The sequence below is a fragment of the Dermacentor silvarum genome, chromosome 2, assembly GCF_013339745.2.
Source record: "Dermacentor silvarum isolate Dsil-2018 chromosome 2, BIME_Dsil_1.4, whole genome shotgun sequence".
Taxonomy (NCBI): Eukaryota; Metazoa; Arthropoda; class Arachnida; order Ixodida; family Ixodidae; genus Dermacentor; species Dermacentor silvarum.
In genome coordinates, this window is record NC_051155.1 from 178,044,755 (window position 1) to 178,070,356 (window position 25,602).

The following is a 25,602-nucleotide window of genomic DNA, read 5'->3' on the forward strand; positions in this document are numbered from 1 at the left end:
GCAGATACCGGCGCCGACGCCGGATTTTCTGCGACACGGGGCCCTTAACGCTTTCGTTTGTAGCCCTGCACATAGCAGAGGCGTGAGGCCAAGGGCCCAAGATATTCTCCTCCGTAAAAGACCTGTCGTCTAAGTGCCCCAAAGCCGTCCGAAGGGCACTCCTCTCATCTTCGTATCTGGGGCAGTCACATAAGAGATCTCTGGTGGTTTCCTCAACACCACAAGTGCGGCCATTGGCACTGTCCGCCATTCCAATTAGGAATGAATAGGCGTTTGTAAAAGAAACTACAATTCGCAAGCGGCACATTAATGTTTATTCCCGTTGGTAAAAACCCGGTAAACGTTGTAATTGCATATGTAGGTCTATGGCATATAGGCGCCGGTTGGTAAGCTCTGGTGTATTTCATTTTCATACAGTTATAATATGAGCAAAACCCGCTAAGGTACCGCGCTGCATCCGTTCTCCACAATGGTATCGAGATCCTTTGACATTCTTCGTGTGCCTCATGGGCAGCTTTGTCGGCACATTCATTGCCAGTGACGTTGCAAAATGATGGAACGAGAAGTAAGATAGACTGCTGAGAGCCAAGCACACATGCGTACGCCCTAGCGTAAAGGCGTTAGCGTAGCGTTACGTTGCTTTAGGCAGCAGCAAGGTCCCATCGGCCTATCGGAACACGTCGCACAGCGCCCGAAATGCACATATCATGTACAAGGACACGGCAACGTACAAATCACGAGCCCTTGTGAAAGAACTCAAGAACAAAGGCTTCACGGTAAAGTTTCAGTGGATTCCCTCCCACATTGGTATTACTGGCAACGAAAAAGCTGATGCGCTTGCATACACAGCGCTCTATCATCCTCCCAAAGTCAAGGCTCCAAAGAGTAATCAAGTGAAAAAAATCAGACATTCTAAATCACTTTGGGTCGCTTTGGGTTCCACCACATACCGTATTTTCGCGCTTATAACCCGCCCTTGCATATAACCCGCACCCCTAACTTTGAACTCCACGAAAAAGAAAAAAAAATAACCTCGCGTATAACCCGCACGCATATCCGAAAAAATGAGGACTAGGACGTTACAACTATGCGCAGCCATCATTCCGTTTTCAAAACAAATTTATTTCAAAACGACCGCCGCAACGTTGTCAGCGGTGTCGTCCGATTCACTGCTGCCATCCGAGGCTTCGTCGCCGCTCTCGAAGACGTAATCGTCTTCGGAACCATCTCGCAGCAGCTCTGTTGCCGATTTCTTCAGCAGCAGCTATGATCTTCAGTTTCTCTTTCACAGTGAAAGACTGCCGCCGAGACACATTCATGATGCCTAAGGCTGGCCAACTGTGCAAACTGGGCGTACAAGAAACGGCAGCTGACTCGTGCGAAAAGCGTGCGAAAAGCACAGAACACCCATACCGAAAAGCATTTTTCTTCCTCCATGCCGTCTAACCGACTATGAATGTGGATCAGGCAATAACCTGTGTTGGCCTCTTATTGGCTTAACACACGTCGATGTCGATATGCATGCGGACAATGCGGACTCTGCACGGCAGGCCGCGCGTTGCAGTGAAGCCGACCCCCACCCCCTCCCTTCGCGAATATTCGCAGATAACCCGCACCCCCCTTTTTAAGCACTTTATTTCAATTTTTGGTGCGGGTTATAAGCGAGAAAATACGGCATGCCCTGCGTAACCAAGAGATTTCATGGAGAGGAAGCCTCACTTTTATATCGAATCAGGACAGGATCTGCTAGTGCACCGGCCTGGTTATTTAAGACGGGACAAATCAATTCTCCGAACTGTACGGCATGTGGCGAGACAGGAGATACTGATCACTTTCTGTGGTCGTGCCCGCAATTCCAAGTTGAAAGGGACGCTCTCCTGGAGAATCTACAAAAAAGTACTTTCCGCGTGCGTGCCTGCAACACCTTGTATTTCCCGAGGGATCAGTTATAGCCCGCACAGAAACTTCACGTCGCCTTATGGAATTCTTAAGTGAGACTGGTGTGATGGACCTATGGTGAAACCCTTCAGCGATATTGTAAGAGACGCTCAGGCGGAGCAATTGCCGGCCTTGATCGCCAGGCTAAACTCGCCTGTTGCTACAATTCACCACCACCAACACGCCAACGTACACTCAGGTGCCAAGAAACGTGACAGAATTCATTTTGTCTAGCTTCAATACGATGTCGCCGCGATTCCTGCACTGTACGTTACGCTCACAACGAAGGAAAGTTACGACGGTGCTTCACATTCTGCCATGCTGCCTCCCGCATGAAGTTCGAGCGATAAAACTACCCAACCTTATGCTAAGTTACAAGATCAATAAGGTCATGCAATGACAGGATGATCCGTACCTGAGCGGTGGCCAGACTCTTGAGCTGTGGGTTGTAATGCATCACCAGGACGTACACGCAGAAGAGCACCAGCAGAGATGCAGCCTCATACCTGCACCATGGGCGTAGACACGGAAACACTCGTGTCTTTTATGCACAAGGTATAAATTACATGCTTTTAGTCGATGTCTTATACCATTGATTGATTGATTGATTGATTGATTGATTGATTGATTGATTGATTGATTGATTGATTGATTGATTGATTGATTGATTGATTGATTGATTGATTGATTGATTGATTGATTGAAAGAAAACAGCAAGAAGCAGCTGTGCAGGGAAAGACGCCTCAAGAATAAATTTGCGACCTCTGGGGTTCTTTACCATGCAGCTAAATACAAGCACTCGAGCGTTTCTGCATTCTTCCCACAACTGAATGCAGCTGCAGCAGCAGGTGTGGAATCAAACGCATTGCTCCATGCTCAGCCGTAGAACACCATAGCCACTGATGCACTACGGCGTGTATATGCGTAGTCATTTGCACAGGTATCATTGCAATGAGGTAACCCCAGCGACGGTGGTTAGCGCGCCAGTTTTTCAACTGCGCCCTGTCGCGGGGCTTCAAGTATTATGCCTGGCGGTGGGCAAAGTTTGTTTTCTTCGCCATGTGGCGAGGGTGAAGCTAAGGATAAGAAAGTGGCACGAAGACGACGGCACAGCGGAAAGGACAGACGAACGCAGTTTCGAGCTCGTAATTGCAGTCGCAGGAGGAAAAGCAGCGTAGGCTGACATGCGAGGAAAGCCAAAATGAAGTATAGTACTGCGCGTCTGAAAGCAGAACAGGATGAGAAAATAAACAAACAGATCACATTAACTGCGAATTACTGCTTTTCCTTTTTTTTCTCTTTCTTTTTTTTTTTCTTTTGTCATCCTCAATCACCATATCAAAGAGGTCATGTAACGACTCTCGCAGACACAGCTGTCCATTAGCCTGCGCTCGCATTCATCCTCCTTTAAACGAAGCAAGTGAACTTGCTCGGACTCGGTGCAGCTCGGGCTACAGTTTCGGCCATCCATGCGTTCATAAGACGCCTTTTTAGCTTTCTTTTGAACAACATGCCTGGGAAGACGCATTGCTCTTTTGCTCCAGGAAAACTGCCAGCGCTGTTCACTATCTTCAGCGACGCAATTCCGCGCATCTTGGTTCAAATCTGTGCACGACACATTACGAAAAAATCAAACGCGGGAGAGGGTGCACAGGGGTCTTGCGCAGTTCCTTTTGTTCGCACGACTCTCGCAGCGATAGCTGTGGGCCGCTTCAAGGTCCACGTAAACATGCATTTGTGGCAAGGTTCCAAGCGCCTGACTACAAGGTATGCGACGTTTTATTTTGTTGCAGTTACCATGCCGCGTGCCAGCCTTAAACAAAGCGTCAGAGGCGGCTCAAAGCTTAACTATAAAGCGCTGTGTCATGACATACCAGTGGACGGTGCTGTCAGCGATGCAGGCTGCGAGCACGCTGACGCTGGCCACGTAGAGCAGGCAGTCTCGCACTATAGGGTACCACTCAAGCTGCGCCGTCTGCAAACATATTACCATTGTGATTATTATTAGCAGCAGTAGTTGTCGCGCTAGCAGTAATATCAGTACCGGCTGAAGCATAACCCAGGTAGCCATTTCTGGGCCAGCCTTCATATATTCTGTCCCATATCAGTGAAGATTTTTTTTAATATATGGGCCATGAATTCGTGTTAGAGAAACAGCACTTATGCGCGCCAAGGAAAGCGAAACGCAGGACATAATTAAGTGGAGATCAATCGAAGATAACTTCGTCGTGCGAAGTAGTTAACTAGGCTGATGTCGATTACCGTATAAGTGTCCTCATTACAAAACACTGTAAAATATTTCGGCCACGCTTTCTGGGACGAGTGCCTTGTGCGAAACGGCTCGCGTATATATACGTATACATATGAAACAAAGCTTTAACGCCCATTTATGTTGTACGTAACAGTTAGGCTGTCGTCATCCGCCGTGGGGTCACGGCCGCTTCGAAGGTCGTACATGTGAACTACGAACACACGCTGCATCAAGGTGACCCCCCCCCCCCCCCTTTAGCGTCCATTCCAGTCTTTTTTGCTGTGAACAATGATGAACGATGAGCAATTTGTTTGCCGGAACACTGTCAACAGACATGAATGCTCTTCAGACCAAGAGCAGTTAGCAAGAAAAATGATGTGTTTCGAGCACGGTCTTTCTGTGTACGTACGTACGTACGTACGAAGCCGAGTTTGATGGCCTGTGTCGCCATTAAGAGACCGCTGTTGAGTCGCACTCGTGCGAGCTTTTCGAGAGCGAAGGAGCACGGACCCCATCTATTTCATACCGCGCTGAGGCGAGACGTTGTATCTGAGTGCACGCTCCTCAAACAAAGAGCAGAACGCTCGCGGAATGGTGGCATTCTCCAAATACAGACGCGGCATCTCACCGTGTAGAGTAAATAGATGCCGGTCACGCTGGTGACTCCGAGGATGTTGAACACGGCCGAGCCCACAATGGCGCCGACGCCGATGTCTCCCTCCGTGACAAAGGAACCTGCGTCATTAATTTTGCCACACAATCGCGCCCCCGAACATAACAGGGCGACGCAGTCGCCCAAGTTGTCGGTTGCTTTCGGACACACGTATCGTGGAAACCTGTACCCTTTCACGTTCGCCAAGAAAATAAAAAATAAGAAGTCCGTCAGAGGAGGTATTGCTCCTATAGGGCATCAGGATAACCGGCGAAAATAAATGAGTCCGCGTACTCTTGCACGTCTTTGTTCTCGACTGTTTCAATCTGTCAATTCTCCTTCCGGATTGACAGCCCCCATATGCCCACCTTCGCACTTCCTTTGATCATGACGATTAGAGCACACGGCGTTCTTTCGTCGCCACGTCCAACAAGGGGCGATGCGTACCCACTCAGCTAGTGACCGCCGACCGCATAAACACGCCTCTCTTGACATGTAGACTGTGTGCGTTGTCTGCATTAAGAACAGCCTGACCAGTTGCGCTTATTGCGCACGAGTCTGAAATCGTTGTTTTCACGGTATTAGTTAAGAAAACGAATTTCGGTCAGGTTTGAACCTCCTTGTAGGCTATGAGTACAGTTGTTGGTTATGTGCTTTGCCTCTTCCTTGTGACGTTATCATCACCCATCTTTCCCCTCTTTCTGTTCCTCCAATGCAGCAGTGGTTGGCTGGAGCAATGTGCCTCAGGCCGACCTATCTGCCTTTCTTGTCATAAAATGTTTTTGTCTCTCTACTTCGGTCGCGTGGCGCGAATTTTTTGTAAGGATTGCCGGCTTCCGATCTTTTCCCAAAATTGGCACTTTGATTCACACTCTCGTATTTAACAGCGGAGTGGTTTAAGGTCGAGGTTGATACCTACGGAGCGATGGTGTTCGCAGTTTCGAGCGAAGTGGGGAGAGTTTGAAATAAGGAGAGGAGGCGCAGAGAGAGATAAAGAAAGAGAGACAGACAAAGAAAGAGAGACAGACAGAGAGCGAGAGAAATAAATAAAACAAAATAAACTTTCTTGGCGCGGCGGAATTCGCACCCGGGTACCCACGGTCCGAAGGCGAGCGCCATAACCACTAGGCTATACACCCACGCTTGCAGAAGATGCATATATGGAAACCATGTGATTACGTGGTACCGATTGTAACACAACTTGCTATGGGCGAGAGAAAGATAAAATGAGAGTGAGAGATACAGAGAGAGAAATAGAAACAGATAGAGAGAAATAAAGAGAGAAAGAGGCGCGATTGGAACCCGGGGACTCACGGTCTGAAGGCGAACGTCATACCCACTACGCTTCGCTATACACTCACGCTTGCAGAGCTCCGCTGTTTCATCAGATTTCACAAGCGTGGAACTGGCTTAATTTTTTATAGTTCTTTTCGCACGGGGAAATTTTGAGATGACCTGAACTTGAATATTCATTTGGGTTGGCAGTTCTCGACAGAAATAAAAGGAGTTACACGAAAGCCGTCCATTTTTGCTTATGGTAATGTAGCGTTGTAATGAGATCGTGACGGACTTGTGGTTGTTTTAATCTACAGGTTTTCATAAATTTGGTCGTCACCCAAAATATGTGCATAAATTTGGTCCATCGCCGAAAATATGTTATATAGGCGCACAAAATGCATTTTTGAGTCGAATTTTTAAATACTTTCTTTGTACCAAAGATACCACTTGTTTCGGGCTATATTGCTATTTCTTGGGCTAAAAAATTTACTTGGGTTTCTTCGAGAGGATATGAACATTTGAATTTTCTAAACTGCTAAAGAACATTTGTTTTTGTGTATTTATGTTGCGTTTGCATATGGAAACTTTAGCACATTGTCAATATATTCTTTTTCTATTCTTTGTTTGAACCTCTGCATCACTTGGAGCACGTCTATACCCACCGTGGTTGCTCAGTGACTATGGTGTTGGGCTGCTGAGGACGAGGTCGCGGGATTGAATCCCGGCCGCGGCGGCCGCATTTCTATGGGGGCGAAATGCGAAAACATCCGTGTACTTAGATTTAGGTGCACGTTAAAGAACCCCAGGTAGGTCCAAATTTCTGGAGTCTCCCACTACGGCGTGCCTCATAATCATATCGTGGTTTTGGCACGTAAAACCCCATAATTAAATTTTTGGAGCACGTCTATGAATTGAGAAAAATGTAACCAGCACCGACAACAGGCACAAACATCTCTTTGAACACAGATAACAAAAAAATTAAAACTACCGGCGCATTGGTTTCATCTTATCTGGTCTGGTCACCCTGATCGCCGAGAACATGGTACCGCAATAAATGTCTTACAAAAGAAAAAGATACTGAACCGCTTAACAAAATAACTCGTGGCACTTCATTCCTGGCTGCCGTTTTTTATGGTATGACTATCCGCGATGTAAACAAACCACTGATTAGCAAAGGCTTTTAATCTCAATAAACGGCAGCAAAAAGAAAGAACTCCAGCATTATTTCATTTCAGAACTCATGTAAGTGAGCGCAGAAGATATAAGCACATGATTTGCGTATTACTCAGAACACCTCGTAATAACTTGAGTATATAAATCTTGAGAACGACGATTCAAATCTGAGCACAAGCAGTGATTTAAGCTTGCGTTTCATAGTTTGACGAGAAGTCGGTATGAGGACCCAGAATTAAGCGCTTCTATATCAAACTAATACCTAAAAACATTTTGCACTTTCTTTCTAAACAATACGCCTTCATTTTATTGGAATGTGCATGCATTCTCACCAATAATGGCAGAGTACAACTCAGGCGACGAAGTGCCCACAGCCATTACCGTAGCACCGGCAACGTCCGATGATATCTTCAACGCTGTAAGATAAGAAAAAAGTAACGACACAGCGAGAAGCTTAAGAAGTTCCCATTTCAACACCTCTCAGTAGTAGCCTGCGCAGCATCGTTGCTCTCTTTAAATCACACCACTGCCAAATTCAATGTAAAGTCCGCGGAAGCTTTGAGGTGACACTAGTATTCTTTCACTGCAGTTCTCTCTGGGTTTTGCATAAAGTTTCAGGAATGAAGTCGCCTTTGCTATTGGCATCGTGTACTCTCTGTTTAACTTGATTTCACCTCGTAAGCACTTCCATGTGTGCGGTTTGCTTGGCGTTATTGACCTGTTGATGATTCAGTCTATTGTGTTTGACTTAACGTTTTGCGCGATTTATTCGGAGTGTGCACTGAGCGCGCTGTGCTCACGAAACGCCAGACTTCCGTGTGGCAATGTCGCTTGGCGTAATTGATGCTGTCTTGCTCAGTTTCATTTCTTGTTTTTTCCTGTCTTTTTTTTTTATGCGTTGTGTGCGCTGTGTGCGTTGAGCACGCTGTGCTCGAGATGCGCCAGACAACTACTAAGCAAACACTGGTAAAATATCTAAAGGAAGCTTCGCTTCAAAAAGGAGGAGGGGGTGAAGAAAGTGAGACCAATCGCGTGTCACTTATTGATCACACTTGACTCTATCCTGAATAGAAATCCGAAACGTGGAATGATTTAGATTAGTGGCTGGCGAATGCGCGGCGGTTGTAATACCAGCTTGCGCACTGACGAAAGTAGTCTCACAAACGGGTAAAATTTTCTACAAGTGCACTTATCTGGCTCCTACGGCAGCAAAATGTTTCTATAATAATAGATTATCTTCTTTTAGTATGGCCATGTCCTACAAAGCGAAACTAATATAATGTGTATGATACTCAATTGCTGTGGAAGTTTCGGTGACACTAGTTCCCAAGATTTCCAATCCTATCAACCCTTGGGTGTCAGCATCTGAATCAGATCCACCACGGCCGCTCGATCAGAATGCAGACTTTGTTATTCTCGGTCGAGCAGTCGTGCATCCACAATCTGTCCCGATGGATTATACGCAAAGTTGCAGCACTGCTCAGCCCATACTCCCGATAAGGCACTCGATAAGATACAATTTAAGCACCTTCATTCAAGCTTTGAGCACAAACGGAGCGTCACGACTTCTCGGAGAGCTCACAGATACCCAGCAGCGATCTCTCGAAAATATCGTGAATACGTTGCTCGTACGAAATAACCCAACAGTGGTTTCTCGCTTAAGAATAGTGGACACCCACCATCGGACAGCCGCTCTAGGCAGGGCACAAAGTACTCGTCGCACACGATGGCCAGCATGCAGCAGAGGTAGGCGAGCACCACGAAGTGCACGGCCAGCCATCCTTGGAGTCGCTGTTCCTGAGTGAACGGGTCCCGCGGGAACTCGTCGATGGATGGCGGCACGCACGGCAACGTCAACAGAGCGGTTGCGCGCTGCTGCTGCTGCTGCCACGAGTACGACGACGAGGCATTCCCGGCTCCTTCCTCCTCCGGCGATGGCTGCCGCCGGAGAAGCCCGTCCGCATCCTCGTAGGAAACCGTGCCCGTCGCATTCGACAAGGAGCCCGCCGGCTTGCCTTGAGAGGGTGAAATCAGGTAATCAAGGTGTAAAGGCAAAGTCAACTTGCAGGTACGTTTGATGTTTCAATAGTTGACGAGCAATGCTTAGACAGGCAGCGTTCTCTTAAACCTCCACTTCGTGCATCGCGAAGAGCAGAGAATCTAGTTGTAAAGTTCTCCACGGGTGGCGCTTTGTGATGCCACTCAAGTTGACAAATTTCAATCGGAAGAAAGCCGGAGAGAAAATTCCTAAGCGCACAGCCACAGGACTAGACGAGGTTCCCGTTAGGCTGATTAATGAACTAGGACCAAAAGGTAAGGAAGCTCTCTTGAAAGCAGTAGAAAAAACCTTAAACGATAGACGAATACCAGAGAGTTGGTGACAAAGTAGAATGAAATTAATTCATAAAGGTAAGGGAGAAAAAGATACAATTCACTCATATATATAATTGACCATTACATCGATAATCTACAGGTTAGCGATGCACGCGATTAAATAAAAGCTGCAAGCATGGGCAGAGAATGATGGCATATTGAGAGAACTTCAGAATGGCTTCAGAATCGGTAGGCGTCTGGATGAAAACTAATTTGCCCTTACTCTGTGTATGTAAATATCCAAAGAAGAAAGAAGATCGCAAGATGTGGCTTTTTTAGACATTACCGGAGCGTATGACAACGTAAACCGCAACATATTGTCGGATATTCTGGAAGGGGAATGCATGAGCAACGACTGTATACAGCTTTTGAGAGAGATTTACCTGGAAAATACAGTTTGCGTTGAATGGGAAGGGATGAAGAGCGAGGAGCAAGTTGATATCAACAAGGGACAGAGACAGGGGTGCCCTCTATCCCCGCTGCTGTTTATGATGTACATGGTAAGGATGGAAAGGGCGCTAGAGGGAAGCGATATCGGTTTTTTTCTCTCATACAAACAGGCGTGTACAGTAACAGAGAACCAGCTTGCTGGTTTGTTTTATGCGGACGACATTGCGTTGCTAGCAAGCAAGCAAAGTGATATGCAACGTCTGACTAATATCTGTGGACATGATGGTGCGAACTTAGGTGTGAGATTTTGCGTTAAAATATAAGGTTTTATGGTATTAATTAAAAGAGTGAACAGACAGTGTCAATACAGGGCCAGGAAATACCTCGGGTAAAAGAATATAAATACCTTGGTATATGGATAAACGAAGGCAATAGATATATGAAAACAAATGAAAAAACAATAAAAGCAAAGGGGAAGAGAAATGCGGCCATTATGAAACACAGAGCGCTATGGGGTTAAAATAGGTACGAGGTGCTCCGGAGTATGTGGAAAGGTGCAATGGTTCTTCGAATTACATTTGGAAATGCGGTTGTTTGCTTGAAGTCAGGGGTACAATCAGGACTCGATGGCAACCAAGGATCAGTGGGACGCCACGCATTGGGCGCTCACGGGAAGACTACAAATGAAGCTGTACAAGGCGATATGGGCTGGACAAGTTTTGAAGTAAAGGAAGCACAGAGTAAAAATTGGGAGGACGCTTAAGCTTCGCTTTTAAGAGTGGGTGCGATAGCGTTATCGGGCTCCGTTCGCATCATATTTTTCTTTATGAGTACGCTTCACTGCAACACACAACGTTGGAAAGCCAGCTTACAAAGACCAAGCTTAAACTGATCCCCTTAAAGTCAGCTTCACTTTTAAACACAAAGCATTGCTGGGAAGACATTTATACAGGAGCAATTTAATCCATCCTATATCAAAATGTGAAGGCCCTAGGACATTTTTTTTATTATTTTATTAATCGTTTGCTGTTGCCCTGAGGCACGCCCGCGTGTCCAAAATTTAGAAAGGCTCGGTTTTCAACATTCCCCTCAATGTTGCCTAGAACCAAAGTACAGCGAAACACCATCGGAATTGGAAGACGCTTAAGCTTCGCCTTTATGAGTGGAACGCGATAGCATTGAAAGATCCCCAGCTGCTTATCAGGCTTTTTTTCTCGTATATTCAAATTACAACCCGACGCTATCACGCCTGTAGGTTGTGGTTAAGTCGTACTTTACGATTTTTCTGACGGATTATACTTTGAGAAATTCAATTTTTGTTCACTAACGCCTTGCGGCACGCGGAGGGCCTGTGTGGTCGGGGTGGTTCGGGATGATGTGGTTCGGCATGATTATTTCCGCCAGTTAACGCCGAAGCCGCCACCGGATTTTATGCGGCACGGGGCCCTTAACGCTATTGCGTTAAAATGAATTATGAACAACGACTGAGGAATACGGAAGGAAGTAAATGGGCTGGGAGAGTGTTCAGATATTTGTACAGAAAAAACATTGATTCACAGTAGAGGAAACGAACTCGGAAGGTTACCAGCAAGTCTGCGACCGGTAGGGTGAGCAACATGGTAACAAAGAACGTCAAGCGGAAAGTCAGAGAGGCTGAGATAACCTTATAAGTGGCGGCAATAAAAAATAAACCTGCTATGACTGACTACTTAAGAGGAAAAAACGAAATCAGGAAAGAAACAATTTATGAAAACTCAGAGGAAGTGTTTCACTTTTCGAAGCGAGATTGGGAGGCCTTAGAACACGCACTTATAAAGCGAGGTACAAGGAAGAAGAAGCATGTGCTTGCTGCGGTAAAGCTAGGGAAACGATGGAGCATGTTTTATTTGAATGTGGAGATCGATGTCTGCCCAGCGGTCGATTTAGGCACCATTGGCCTCCTTGGAGCCCTTGGGTTCAGGAATAGTAAGTGGAAAGTAAACATGTCCGCAATAGAGATTAGTAAGAGGCGATTTGAAAGTTGGTGGAAGAAAAGTAGGGAAACGACTAACATCAGAGGCGTACAGAAACAAAGTTCCCAATAGGGGTTCAGAAAGTTTGGTGAGAAAAATTCTTCGCGGTTCTTTTTAACGTAGGTAGGACATAATAAAAAAAATGTCGCAGTTTCGCCCGAAAGGCGAAGCATCAATTGCGAGAGCAAATTAGTAGAGAGCTATTCGGAGTAGGGATAGTAGTTTTATCGGCTGCATAAACTTGGACTCATTCTCTTACTAACTGAATTAACAAGCGTGGCGTCAGCGCGCACGAGCAAACATGAATAGATCACACTCGATGACCGCAGACTACCACTGCCAAAACGCTGGCAGCAAGCGGAGCCACCGCAATGAGCGAAGGTTCATGCGGTCTATCGCTTCAACGGAAACTGAGCGGCGAATGCACGGCGCATACAAAGGTCAGAGCCGTGTGGAGATCGCTTGCAAGACACGGTGCGCGCGACAACACCGGCAGCCCGTACCGGCGCAATGTACAAGAACACATTTGTTAGCAGAGTAGAAGCCCCCCCCCCCCTCCCTCCCTTCCGCGCTGCCTTCCCATTTTCCTCCTTTCGCGTGGGAGATTGTGTCCCCAGTTGCCCTTGCGCCCGGTTGCAAGACACACATTTGGTGCCGCAGCACAGCGTCGCCCCCCCCTCCCTCCTTCCCTCCAATACCCCCACGGCCTTTCGCGCGCAAGAAGTCGCGTTTGCTCTCCGCCGTCTGTTCGCTCTCCGTGATAGCGCGCGTCCCCTGCGCGCTTTCCCTCGCACATACGGCGCGCGGCGGCGATTTTATCGCCCTTGGACTTTATACGTAACCTCACTGCGACGGCGACGGTGACGCGAGCGACAGAAATCCGCTTGAAGTGTCCATATAATTGCTATCGCAATAATAACAAGAGCTTGATGGCGCAACCCACCTCCCCGTTCCAAAGGGGACGCTCCTAGCATCCATCCATCCATCCATCCTTTCGCAGTGAGTGTCCACCTACCAAAAGCGTTGGAATTGAAATAATATGGAAAGATTCACTGGTCAGCAGTCGGGATGAGTAAGAGACGTTTCGAGTATTGGTGGATAAATAGCAGGAAAGAGATTGATAGAACCGGAGTCATTGCAAGCGTATGCATAATGGTACGATATAGTGATAGAGCTTTTAAATACGAATGTTACATTCGAGATCAGATAGGTAAAAGACTATATAGCGATTAAACCCTGATTAAATCAAGTAGGCTAGGTACTATTTGTCCCCGCCCCATTTCAAACGGACGCCAATAAATATCATCATCATCTTTCAAATTATTTCACCATCGTAACCTTCTTTCTAACGCATCTAAAACAAATCTGTCTCCATTAAATCTTATTCCACGCACTTTTCTTGTTGTGTGTTCTTATGACTGCTGCTATACTTTCATAGGCAGAAAAAGTCACAGCACCGTACGACAGGCGAAGCATTGACTGCGATAATAAATTATCAGACAGCTACAGCAAGTAAGGTTAGTTGTCTTATCAGATGCATAAACTGCTGTAATCATTCCACTACTAACTAAATTAACAAGCACGTTGTCACGCCACCACAAGCAAGCACAACACAAACACATCTCACTCTATGACCGTGGACACTCGCTGTCAGAACGCTGACGTGATGAAGAGCGGCAGCAGCGGCGAGCGAATTCCCCTTCGTGCTGCCTCTCGATTCAATGCGAAGTAGGCGCGCGAGAACACAGCGCACACGAAGCCATCAGCTATCTCTGGTCGGATGCACACGAAGCCTTCGAACCAAGTGCAGATTGCCCCCAAGATAGGACGCACGCGGCCGCGCTCGGCCGCCGCAGCTGGCGTAGCAGAGCGGAAGCGCACTAACCTGCCTCCTCCCCCCCCCCCCCCCCCTTTGCGCGCGTGAGAAGACGGCGCGCACTCTCCCCGCATTCCTCCCTTGCAAGCGCGAGAAGACACTTCCGCATCAAGCCACCATCCTTCTCGACTCAACCTTGCAAGCTTTCGTTCGCACCTACAGCACACGGCGCATCGCCGTGATGTCGTCGCACTTTGACTTTACACGAAACATCACGGCGACGGAAGAAATTCGCCTGGAGTGTCCATATAGTTTCTATCGCAATAAAATGGTAATAAATTGCTAAATCAACATTATAAACGCCACAGTATAATACGTGTCCTAAGATTTTTCGTTCCATTGCTCTTTGTGCGGTCCTTAACTTGTTCTCGAGCTTCTTTGTTAACCTCCAAGTTTCTGCCCCGTATGTTAGCACCGGTAGAATGCAATGATTGTACACTTTTCTTTTCAACGACAGCGGTAAGCTCCCAGTCAGGATTTGGCAATGCCTGCCGTATGCACTCCAACCTAATTTTATTCTTCTGTAAATTTCTTTCTCATGATCAGGGTCCCCTGTGAGTAATTGACCTAGATAAACATATTCCTTTACAGATTCTAGAGGCTGACTGGCGATCCTGAATTCTTGTTCGCTTGCCAGGCTATTGAACATTATCTTTGTCTTCTGCATATTCATCTTCAACCCAATTCTTGCACTTTCTCGATGAAGGTCCTCAATCATTTGTTGTAATTCCTCTCCATTGTTGCTCAATAGGACAATGTCATCTGCGAACCGAAGGTTGTTGAGATATTCGCCATCGATCCTCACTCCTAATTCTTCCCAGTCTAAGAGCTTGAATACTTCTTCTAAGCATGCAGTAAATAGCATTGGAGAGATTGTGTCTCCTTGCCTGACCCCTTTCTTGATAGGTATCTTTCTACTTTTCTTGTGGAGAACCAAGGTAGCTGTGGAATCCTTGTAGATATTTGCCAAGATATTCACGTATGCCTCCTCCACTCCTTGATTACGCGATGCCTCTATGACTGCTGATATCTCTACTGAATCGAATGCCTTTTCATAATCTATGAAAGCCATATAGAGAGGTTGATTATAAGGCACAGTATAATACGTGTGCTGCTACATGGCTGAAATCACTGTCATGATACAGGTTTGCGCGCAGCAAAAAAACAATCTAACATCACATTGACGCCCTTATTGATAACTATACACTAAAGACAGCTGTGATCACTATGTTGGATCCACTAGATATGCTCAACAAGCTCAACAGACTGCTAATGAAAGTATAGTTGGGCAGCGCGACACAACCGAGACAAAAGTGATCCGAAAAAATCGAAAGCGCACAAAGCTTTCCGTACTGAGTCGCTCCCCTTTCACTCATTCTGTCACTTAAAGGTCATCAATTGTACGCTGGTGTAACCAGAAAGAAGACCAAAATGCAGCTTCAACTCAGCAAAATTTGCCGTCTCACGCAGCATCACAGTGACCATACGGTGACCGTCCTCAATGCATATGTTATACTCGAACTATTCCTTTTTGCACTGTAATTATTATTCCCTTGCATTTGTGTTGCAAACTATTGTCGTTAGCGTCTCTGTCTGACCGCATAACTGAATAGCTACCTCACTTTCATTAACTTAAGACTATTATTGTATACACAGCAAGGCTGTAATAGATGACAGTGATGGCCATGACTCGATCGGCTACTCAATAAAGGATGCAAATGACATTCAGGCATATAAAGGCCCAAGTCTGTACTACGTAAATAAGCAATATGGGCCTTCATGTCACCTCAGACAAAGCTCTTTCTTTTAGCGTGTTTTGCGTTCTCTTCTCACTTCGTCCATTTCAGTTTGAAAAACTGCACACCATATTGCTGAAAAAATTCCATAGCCCATTTTTAGATTAAATAAAAGAGTATGGAAGAAATAAAGAGGTGCCTCAGATGTGAGTGGCAGCATTCAGTAGATCCTTCTTCGCCTGACTCGCCACCACGTTTCTAGGAGTTTTCAGGCACTACGGAGCTTAATCAATTTTTTTAAAGAGCATGGGTTTGAAGTATAGACCCAGTTGCTGTCTGTATTGCTTCTCCCTCCTGCTCACATCATCACCCATCAAGTCTCTCTTCCACTTTCACAGAACACCGTAAAGTTGCGTTGTACTGTTGTCTCTTAGGCCTCATTCACACAGCCATCAAACGTTCCGTCGCGTCACCGTCACGTCAAAAAAAAACGTACATTGTTAGTTTATGCAAACATTACACCAACATAAAATTATTTAACAGATTCAATGCATAATGTAGATGATATTTCTCTAGGTTTAGGCGAACATGGGACCGGTCAGTCAACACTGTACAAAGCCGTGCTGCTGTCGACGTCACCACCGCCGTCGCCTATTCGTACAATGCTCCGTCACGCCTGCTGTACGTTTTTTTTTTGGACGTGACGGTGACGCGACGGAACGTTTGACGGCTGTGTGAATGAGGCCTTAGTACAACGTACTGGGGGAAGTGAAGTAAATTTGCATTGCTGCAGCCAATTCTGGCTACAGGAATCCATTTCAGGTCGACCTCTCTGCACTTTCCTGTTAATGAACTTTCTTCGTCCCTCTCTCATTGGTTTCAATATGCGCGTACCTTTGTACAGGAAGGAATGTAGTTGGTCGACGACAGCGAGATCCGAGTGGTTTTGGAGCCCCCTGGCGGTCGCATGCTCGTTTCGCGCTAGAAGAAGCGTCGTCAGCAAACAGAACGACCACCTGCCGCCCAGGACTCCGCTGGCCCAAAGCACGCTCCTGCAGTGCCGTCCATGGCCCATAACACGATTGCCCTGCGTGTAGAACAGTCGGACGATGTTTCTTGGGACATCGCATGCCGGTATTTCGCTAATGCTGTATGTACCACGTCGCTCTCTTTGTCATCAGTGACGAGGTGATATCGACATGTTAATTGAAATTAATTAGAGAGGGGGGCCTTCGTAACTGTGCGGTAGTGAAAGCTACAAGTTGTCGCTTAAAGGCCAACTGAAACATAACTGAAATAAAATTTCACTTTGGCTAAATTAGTTATTAAATAGTAGAATATCGACTGTCGTACCGAGTAAGGATGCCAGTCGATATCGTTGCGCATTGCAATTCTTCTTAAACAGCCTTGATGGCACTTATCTAAATCTCGAAGCGATATCCACGTGCTCCCTTTTAGAGTGCAGCTGTTAGGCGCCCGTTCATGCTGCGAGCGTCGGCGTTGTCCGTCGTAATTGAGCGAATGAGCACAGCGAAGGATGAAAGCGAGCACGGAGCGCAGCGGGAGAAGAAAGACGGCGATAGTGAAGGGAGTGCGAGGGGGAAAGCGGAGAAGGAGGGTGCAGTGGAACCATGAGGCGCAAATCGGAGGAGGAGAGTATGGCGAAAGGATAAGGACGAAAGCGAAGTGCCGGCGGCGACCAGGCATGCGGCGAGCGCGGAAGCAAAGCGCTGGCCTGGGCTTCGGACCCACTGCGCATGCGCTACTTCACCTGCGCCGTGCCGCTAGAGAATGCGCTCCGCGCGCGCCATGCGTTCCCATGTTCGCGTTTTCTTTCTGAACAATGAGCGACGCAACCGGTGGAAATGCTTCGTCTGCCGCTGCTGCTAAACGAGCTTCCCGAGCAGAGGCTCAGCGCCACCGCTGAGAGGACCCTGTCGTTCAGAATCAAATTCTTTGCCACGATATGTCGCGGATTCAAAACACTTAAGCAGCTGCGCTCAAAATTCGCATTAGGGAGGATCGTAATCGTCGGTGAATTTCTTTACGCAGTTTCTAGTCAAGAATGTTTGATTGTAATAACCCCGGTGTTATTTGTCATTTTGTTGTGTTTGTGCAAGGTGGCGCAATCGTTCGTCCTCATTTTCTTTTCTCGTGTTTTAGCACTTTTGTAACCGCAGATTTACATACACGTGTTTTAAATTTGCTGTCGGGCTGCGTTTCCTTGCTGTGTTTTTTCTTTACCAAGATCACCTTGTGTTTTATGTACTTTTATTTATGCCTCATGCGCGATCGCAGCGCTTGCTGTCGACATGTTTGACTTTCTTTTTCTTTCTCTTTTTTTTTTTGCTTTAACATATAGTTGTTTCAATGCCTTCAAACTGTACATGAGCCAGGCTTTTTCAAGCTGTTGCTAGCAGCTTTTACCCAAATCCCTCTTTTTCCTTTGGAGATGAAATAAAGATTGATTGATTAATATGATCCATGAGAAATCTTGACAAAGCTCCAAAACTCGTAGTTGTCAATTTTTCATATATATATATATATATATATATATATATATATATATATATATTAACAGCATTTAAATAGCATCTTAGCAGGCAAACGCATGCACCTGGTAGCTATCAAATGTGTCACAATATACATCACACTTTCTCCAAGTTTTCGCAGTTCCCGCATCGTCAACGCAGTTTGTTATTTGCTCATTTATTCATATCATTTCTCTATACTCGTACAAAAATCACATGTGGAAAACCCGGCGACCAAAGCTGACAACTTTTCCCATATGATCAAATAAATCAAATCAAACTGAGACATTAAATCCCATAATTTCATTTTATTTCCAACTGCGCGCAAGGAACCATTCTTCATCTGTTTCTCACATCGCAGATGTTTTGCATCGTTTGGCTGCGCAGTGTAACGCGAGGGTAGGGTCTGCTCGATCATGTCCGACCCCGTGTTCTGCAGCACATCTAATACGCGCTCGGCAAGACACTTCTTATAGACTTATCCTTGCTCCACCGTAAGAATGCGCTTCGGTCTCATGACAGGTCCCCAACGCCACTCACTCCCACAATTAACGCAGTTTTACTCACGTGGTCCACCCACCCACGTGATCGTTCGACCACGCAGACCCCCCCCCCCCCCCCCACGTGACCCACGCACCCGCGGATTACACAGTCTGGGATAAAGGCCCACTTTTAATTACATCACCATCAGCCCGCCGGCTTGCCTTGAGAGAGTCAGAGTTTTAATTACATCTCCATCATGAGAATGTCATATTTACTGAGCCCCATCAGTGCTTGTCTCATAATCAAGAGTGCATTTGTAACACACAGTGCTGTAGTGAGTACTGGTAGGTGCCGAGTGGTAATGTGCTTGTCAAACTTATACAAGCCACTTGCGCGTAAATGACGGTGTTGCCGGGTCGCACTGCGGTGCTCCAGTGTAAATATTGCGACGGAAGCGAGATAGAGGCGAAGGATATATTTACAAAATATATACAGAGGAGGCTAGGGCAAGAGATGTCCGATCCGGCCCAAGAGCTAGCGTCCTCATTGTCGTCTTTGTCGCTCTGCCAAGCATCGCGTTGAACCATGTATGGATCGCTCCGTAACATCACTCTCCGGCGGCTGAAGCGCCGTCCTGGCACTTGCTATGAAGGCGAGGAGCTAGAAGAGCCGTATGGCTTCAACCGGGAAACATGAACAACTTCAGTTGGCGGCGATGAGGTCGAAGAAGCAGGATCCAGGGGTACAATTTCGTAATTTACGTCACCGAGCTGACGAAGAACCTTGTAGGGCCCGGTGTAACGTGAGAGGAGCTTCTCTGATAGGCCAATGCGGCGGCATGGCGACCATAGGAGGACCAGAGAGCCAGGCGTGAAGTGCACACTTCTGTGTCGGCTATCGTAACGGGACTTCTGGGCTGCTTGCGAAGCAGAAAGTCGATCATGGGCAAGTTGACGATCTGCACGGGCTCGAGCTGCGACGTCACTGGCGTATTCAGTAGGCGAGTGAGGAGCCGAAGGAAGGAGAGTCTCGAAGGGCAATGCAGGATGTCGGCCAAACAGTAGATAAAACGGTGAATATCCAGCGGTGCCATGCCGCGAGGAATTGTACGCAAAGCTAACAAAGGGCAACGTGCAGTCACAGTCACGGTGATCTGGTGAAACATACATGGCCAGCACCTCGGTTAGCGTTCGGTTCAAGCGCTCGGTCAATCCATTCGTCTGCGGATGATAAGCAGTGGTGAGCTTATGTTCAGTGGAGCAAGCACGAAGGATGTCATCTACCACTCTTGATAGGAAGTACCTCCCGCGATCGGTGAGAAGCTGCGTCGTATGGTTTGCGTCGTATTGGTTTTTCGACTTTGCAGCGATCACTGTCTAGAAGTGAATAATCGCTATAGGAGCGCCACCGGTCTGCGACAACTGCGCCAGTTGCACGCACAGCGGCTGGCTCGTTTTACAGCGATAACACATACGCGATACTTGCGAAGCTCCTCGCAGGCTGCCCATGTTTACAGGTGTGCGGGAGCGTGTACGTGCACAACACACTGAAGCCCACTCGCCAAAGCTAGCTTCTCTGCCATGAGAGTCCTTGTGTTGAGAAGCTCGCTTCTGCAAATCCATTCGCCCCATACGGAATGAATGGCTTGTGTGAAATATTTACGGGCGTCTATATTCATGCACTAAAGAAGAAAAACCCTCGCTGTCGGCATTTACCGTCGGCAAAAACCGTCGGCATTTACTGCTTTAAAGGAGGCTGTCGTACTTCGCCTGTCCCAGAAATATCATTTTGTTTAGCATAACTAAAGGAAACATTAAAGATTTGCCCGAGTGCTGGGATCAAGCTTGGTCACATTGTTGGAGCGTCCAACCGACTGCATATGGAAGGTGAGAGCTTGTTGAGACCGGCTAACGGCGCTTGGCTACACAATTTGGATAGCTTAACTTGACTTCAGAGGTCAGTTCTTGCGACAAAAAAAAAATTAACCAACCCTTCCCCTACCGGAAAGTGGGGGTAAGTGAAGCTTGTCCTGGGTGCACCTAAACTAATCATGACGCGACGGCTGCGACGGAGAGAATGACGTCACTGACGGTATGCCCGCAGTCCGCCGTTGTCGCTTGCGTTCGATGTCTTGAGTTTGCTCGGCGGCGTGGTTAGCAGTATTCGCCCGCCATTGCCGCTTGCTATTCTTCGAAATGACATTGCTTAAAATGAAATCTGTCCATTACGTAGGACAAAGACGACTCCTACCCCCTTAAGCAATGGATCATACCCCCGTAAACGCGGCCTCCCCATTACAACTACAGAAGAGAAGTGAAATTCTACGCTGGAATGATTAGCGGCAACGCAGCCAGCTGTGGAAGCAGACGACGACGACGAACGAGGGAGCAGTGGCACGAGCGCAAATCGAGGGGCTTCAACGAGCCAGCTGCGAAAGAAGACGACGACGCTCGAGCCAATGTTGATAATGATAGTTTTTTACATACACGGACGCCACCGAAATGTGCCTTATAACAAGCTTCGCTTGAAAAATTCATGTTTTAGTGCGATGATCCTCGCTATACAGCATTTCCATTCAACCGCCACTTGATACGCAGCTACTCTTTTATCTACGACGCGTCGTCCAAGGCCTACAAGGACCTCTCAAGATGTGAGGTCAAGGTCTACGACTGTATTTATGTATTTCTTTGCGCGCTCGTTTCCATCTGCGCTCTGTGCACCGCAAGTGATAAACTGCACTGATTTCAAAGAGAAAGCGCACTGCCGCTGCGTAATGATCGCGCGAGTAGCACAGGTCATCAAATGAGTTTATGACATCGACACGTCAGCACTCGTCTTATCTTGTATCAGCGTGCACTGGCAACTTGCTCTAGCTTAAATGTGAGCACTGACAACAGCAACGAACGGCTTTGGCGTTGCAAGCCATGCTATATTATAGGTTAACCAGATTAAGTGTCCGGTTGGCTACTCTGTACAAGGGGGGTGGAGTAAGGGCAAAAAGATAAAAAAGGAAGAGAAGAATAAAAAGAAAAAGAAAGGAACGCATTAGTTCGCAGATTCTATAAATTTTCAATCAGTGCCATTTTTTAAAGCACACTAGCGCTTTTAACCTTTTAACTGGCAAGATAAGAAAGACTTAACCTAGAATAGCTTTTGTTGCTTTAGTTCTTGTTTACTTTGCTCAAATGCATACCAATTGAATTATTGAACGGTTTCTCTAAAAATTAAGCGAGTTACAGTAGGTCAAAATTATTTGTTGCCAGGCGGTGAAAGGTCAATGTGTGGTCCAAAACTGGTCTCTGGCACTTGCTTTGGCAAGGTCAATCTGTGTTCTTGAGATGTACCTTTATGGAGTTAAGAAATAAGAGCTTGCTTAAAAAAGGAAGAAAAGAATTTCGCATTGGCGAGAATATGACCCCCACGGGCGCTAAGAAGATAACGACGAAGCCTTCAGGTTTTGTGACCAATACATCTGCTGCTGCTCACGCTCGACATTTTAGTGAATACCACTGCTGAGCAGTTAAATAAATACAGGTAAAATGCAAGGCACATACTAATTGGTGGATTTGTCTAGTTTTTGCAGATGCTTTTGTTAGGTCAACAATATTGTTGAGCTACCAGTTAAAGGGTCAAAGCAATTCGTGCCAACTTCGGCTGGGACCAGGGTCTAAGAATTCTGGCTTCCGCAAGGGGACGGTCGTCAATCTTGTCGAGCGTGGTGCTGAGGACTTTTCTTGGTTCATTGAAACGACGACAATCACACAGAAGGTGGACTATCGTCTCTTTGCACCCACAAACTTCACAATCTGGACTTGTGGACATTCCGATGAGGTAGAAGTACGCATTGGTAAAAGCTACTCCAAGCCATTAGCGACAAATGAAAGTTACCTCCCGCCGTGGTAAGGTGAGGTAAGGTAAGATGAAAGAATAAGTTGTTCGTAAGCCAAAGGAGCAAGTTGTCGTAAAATAAAATTAACTCATGTTAACAAGACCAGCTGTTTCAAAAGATCGTCCAGTGCGTCAAAGCAGTGCAGTCACGTCGTACAGCTACCGGGGCCTGCTCTTATAAGCCGAATATACTGACACGTATACATGTTTATCTTTCACCGGTGGCCGCTTTCCACCGGCTAACAAATGTTAAATGTTATCGCTCGGCGCAGGACGCGCCGGTATCGGAAGTTTCTAGAACGTTATCGATGCTTCTTTTTGTTGCCTGTTTTCACCGACGCTTAAGTTATCTGATTGTGTGACCGACGCGAATTGTCTAGAACTTTCTGGAAGACACGCGGGCATCAGGGATTAATCTGGAACCTTCGATGACTCAGGTATAAAAGCCGACGCGTCTCGCCGCTGATCAGATTTCGACGACCGCCGACTGTGTTCGCCGCTTTCGTTGTGCTTTGAGTGTAGCTTGCTTTTGTGGGCACAGGTTCGCCCAATAAACAACCAGTTTCGTCATACACAGTTTTACTACTGTTTACTTCAGCGTCACTACTACGTGACAATACTTTCAACAAACATACGTTACGAAGGCCCTTTAATAGATCAGTATTTCTTAGTCCGGAAGGACTAACCAGCAATCAAGAAATCCTAAATTTCCTACAAACACAAGCATTGCCCAGCTGTGTATTGGGAAACATCCACATAATACCAGACTGGCAGACTGTATTCTTTATTGAATTCCAAAATAGCAGCATCGATAAATAGCAGCGATAACATGAGGAAGGCGCGACTGACTCACTTATCTGACGGAGTGGAATAGACTCGTAGAAAACGGCAACCGCGTATACAAATGTGATATAGCTAACAAAAGAAAGGGAAGCGTAAGGAAGATATCAAGGAAGCTCACGAAGAAGGATACTGCTTCGATTTCTCGTCAAGTGACTTTCGGTGCCAAGTATCTGTACGATTTTCTTTCAGTTAGTATTACTAGTATTCAGTTTACTAGCAATACTAAATAATAATACTAATATTACTCGTATTATTATTATTACTAATACTAGTAATATTAGTAATAGTACTAGTATTAGGTAGTTTAGTTGTATTACGCTGTAAGCGTAAACACAGTATTAGTGTGTCTTTTACCTGATACACTTCAATCTTCTTGCGTGGTCCTAATTTCTTCGCCTGTTGGCTTCCTTTGAGCACGCTGATATCCCAGGCTCAAAATATTTCGGACTGTAGATCGAATGTGGAGAACTGAACCAAATAGCTTGCTGCCTAGCCCCGCGCGAGAGCCAATTTCTGCACCGGATGCACGAAGCCTGGCTGCTCAAGACAGGTGTTTAGAGAATGTGCCGCACCTGCTGAGTGACGTCAGCGGCATAATATATTTCACGCGGATCCACCAACTCGAGTAGCACCTGTTCGCCACCATTGCTGGATTACTTTAGTACACTGTAATAGAATTTCGCAGTCATAAACAACTTCTAAGCAAAAGCAGGGGACTACATCACACAATCATTTTAGTCGTCTTTCCTTTCAGAGTGCGGGAAAAAGTTGAAGCAACTGTACATGCATTCAAAGCCAAGCTTTCTTTGTGATCTCTCCCAGACTTTTCTGACAATGTCTGCTGCTGTCTCGCCGAATATCTCAACGCAGGACCACACACATATAATGAGCCGGCGTTTCTAACGAGTGCTCCCGGGGCTTCGTCATAATGACCCCCGTACTGTTGAGAACCCGCGTTCCTCCCGGTCAAAAAGCACTACAGAAGTAGCAGCGCGTACGCTTTCTACTCGAGAGCAACTGTCCAGACAGGAAGTGCTCTCTGGACCCCGATGGAGAGGCCTAGTACCCTATATATACCCCTATATCGATGTGCCGGTCACCGGCTATGTTCTCTAGGGGAATTACACAATGAAATAACAAACACTAACATAAACATCCTCACTGCGACACTATATGCACCTTCTGGTGACTCATTCCTGTAATGAGCCGGATTGATCTGTTTGGCTCTTTCTCCCGTTTTCTTGATCGGAGAAGTATCGCGCCTCAATCGCGCGCATGCTTCCCTCCTGCCGACGCACTACGAACTTATTCTAGCAGACACTCTTTCTAGCCGTGCGAATGTTTAGACGCTGTAGTCGACGGTGGCGCTGTGTCGCGTTTGTCCGCTGCCGGGACTGACGGTCGCGGGACGCCTTCGTCGCCGAACCCTGCTGCCTCTTTCTTGCCAAATGAATGAATGAATGAGCACGCTGAATGCGTTATTACTATTAAAATGTGCCTCTAGGTCAGGGAGACCTCATGTGCATGGCGCCGCTGGTGAATATTCCCACGCACTTTGGGACGTAGCTCACCAGGTAGCGTTGGTCATGCTGGATTTTGGCGAGGATGAGCCGCTCTGCATGGTGGCGTAGTCACGTCCTTTGCTACAGAGGTCTTCCAGACAAGAGAGAATCCGGGGTAGGATTTCTAGTCGATAACAACATAGCGGGCAACATTGATAGCAGTCGTCGTAATAAAGCTGAATAGGAGGTACAAAATGAAGATAGTACAAGCCTACGCCCCAACCTCCAGTCACGATGATGAAGAATTAGTACAGTTCTATGAAGATGTTGAATTAGCAATGACAAAGGTGCAAACTCAGTATACTGTAATCATGAGTGCACTTCAATGCAAAAGTGGGGAAAGAGCAGGTTGGTGAGCAAGCAATTGGCAACTACGGCATCGATTCTAGGAACGCAAGAGGAGAGATGTTGGTAGAATTCGCGGAAAGGAATAGGCTCCGAATAATGAATACATTATTCAGGAAGCGCAGCAACAGGAAGTGGACTTGGAAAAGCCCTAATGGAGAAACAAGGAATGAAATAAATTTCATACTCTCTGCCGATCCAAGCATAGTGCAGAATGTAGAAGTGTTAGGTAAGGTCAACTGCAGTGACCATAGGTTAGTGAGGTCTAGGA

The 25,602-nt window shown here is 46.6% G+C and overlaps 1 protein-coding gene across 4 annotated transcripts in view; it reads right to left on the bottom strand.

Moving 5' to 3' along the window:
• Positions 1-25,602, bottom strand: part of LOC119442196 (sodium/potassium/calcium exchanger 5) — a 70,683-nt gene that overhangs the window by 13,184 nt on the left and 31,897 nt on the right. For 2 of the 4 annotated variants that reach the window (XM_049661957.1, XM_037706974.2), the window contains 6 exons: positions 16,574-16,766; positions 8,972-9,307; positions 7,625-7,708; positions 4,818-4,924; positions 3,813-3,913; positions 2,354-2,444 (listed from right to left, as the gene is read on the bottom strand). In XM_049661957.1, the coding sequence (XP_049517914.1) occupies positions 2,354-2,444; positions 3,813-3,913; positions 4,818-4,924; positions 7,625-7,708; positions 8,972-9,307; positions 16,574-16,766 (912 nt within the window). Of the gene's footprint in view, positions 1-2,353; positions 2,445-3,812; positions 3,914-4,817; positions 4,925-7,624; positions 7,709-8,971; positions 9,308-16,573; positions 16,767-23,778; positions 24,305-25,602 lie in introns of those variants that run through there. The other 2 variants (XM_049661958.1, XM_049661959.1) reach the window with 2 other exon arrangements.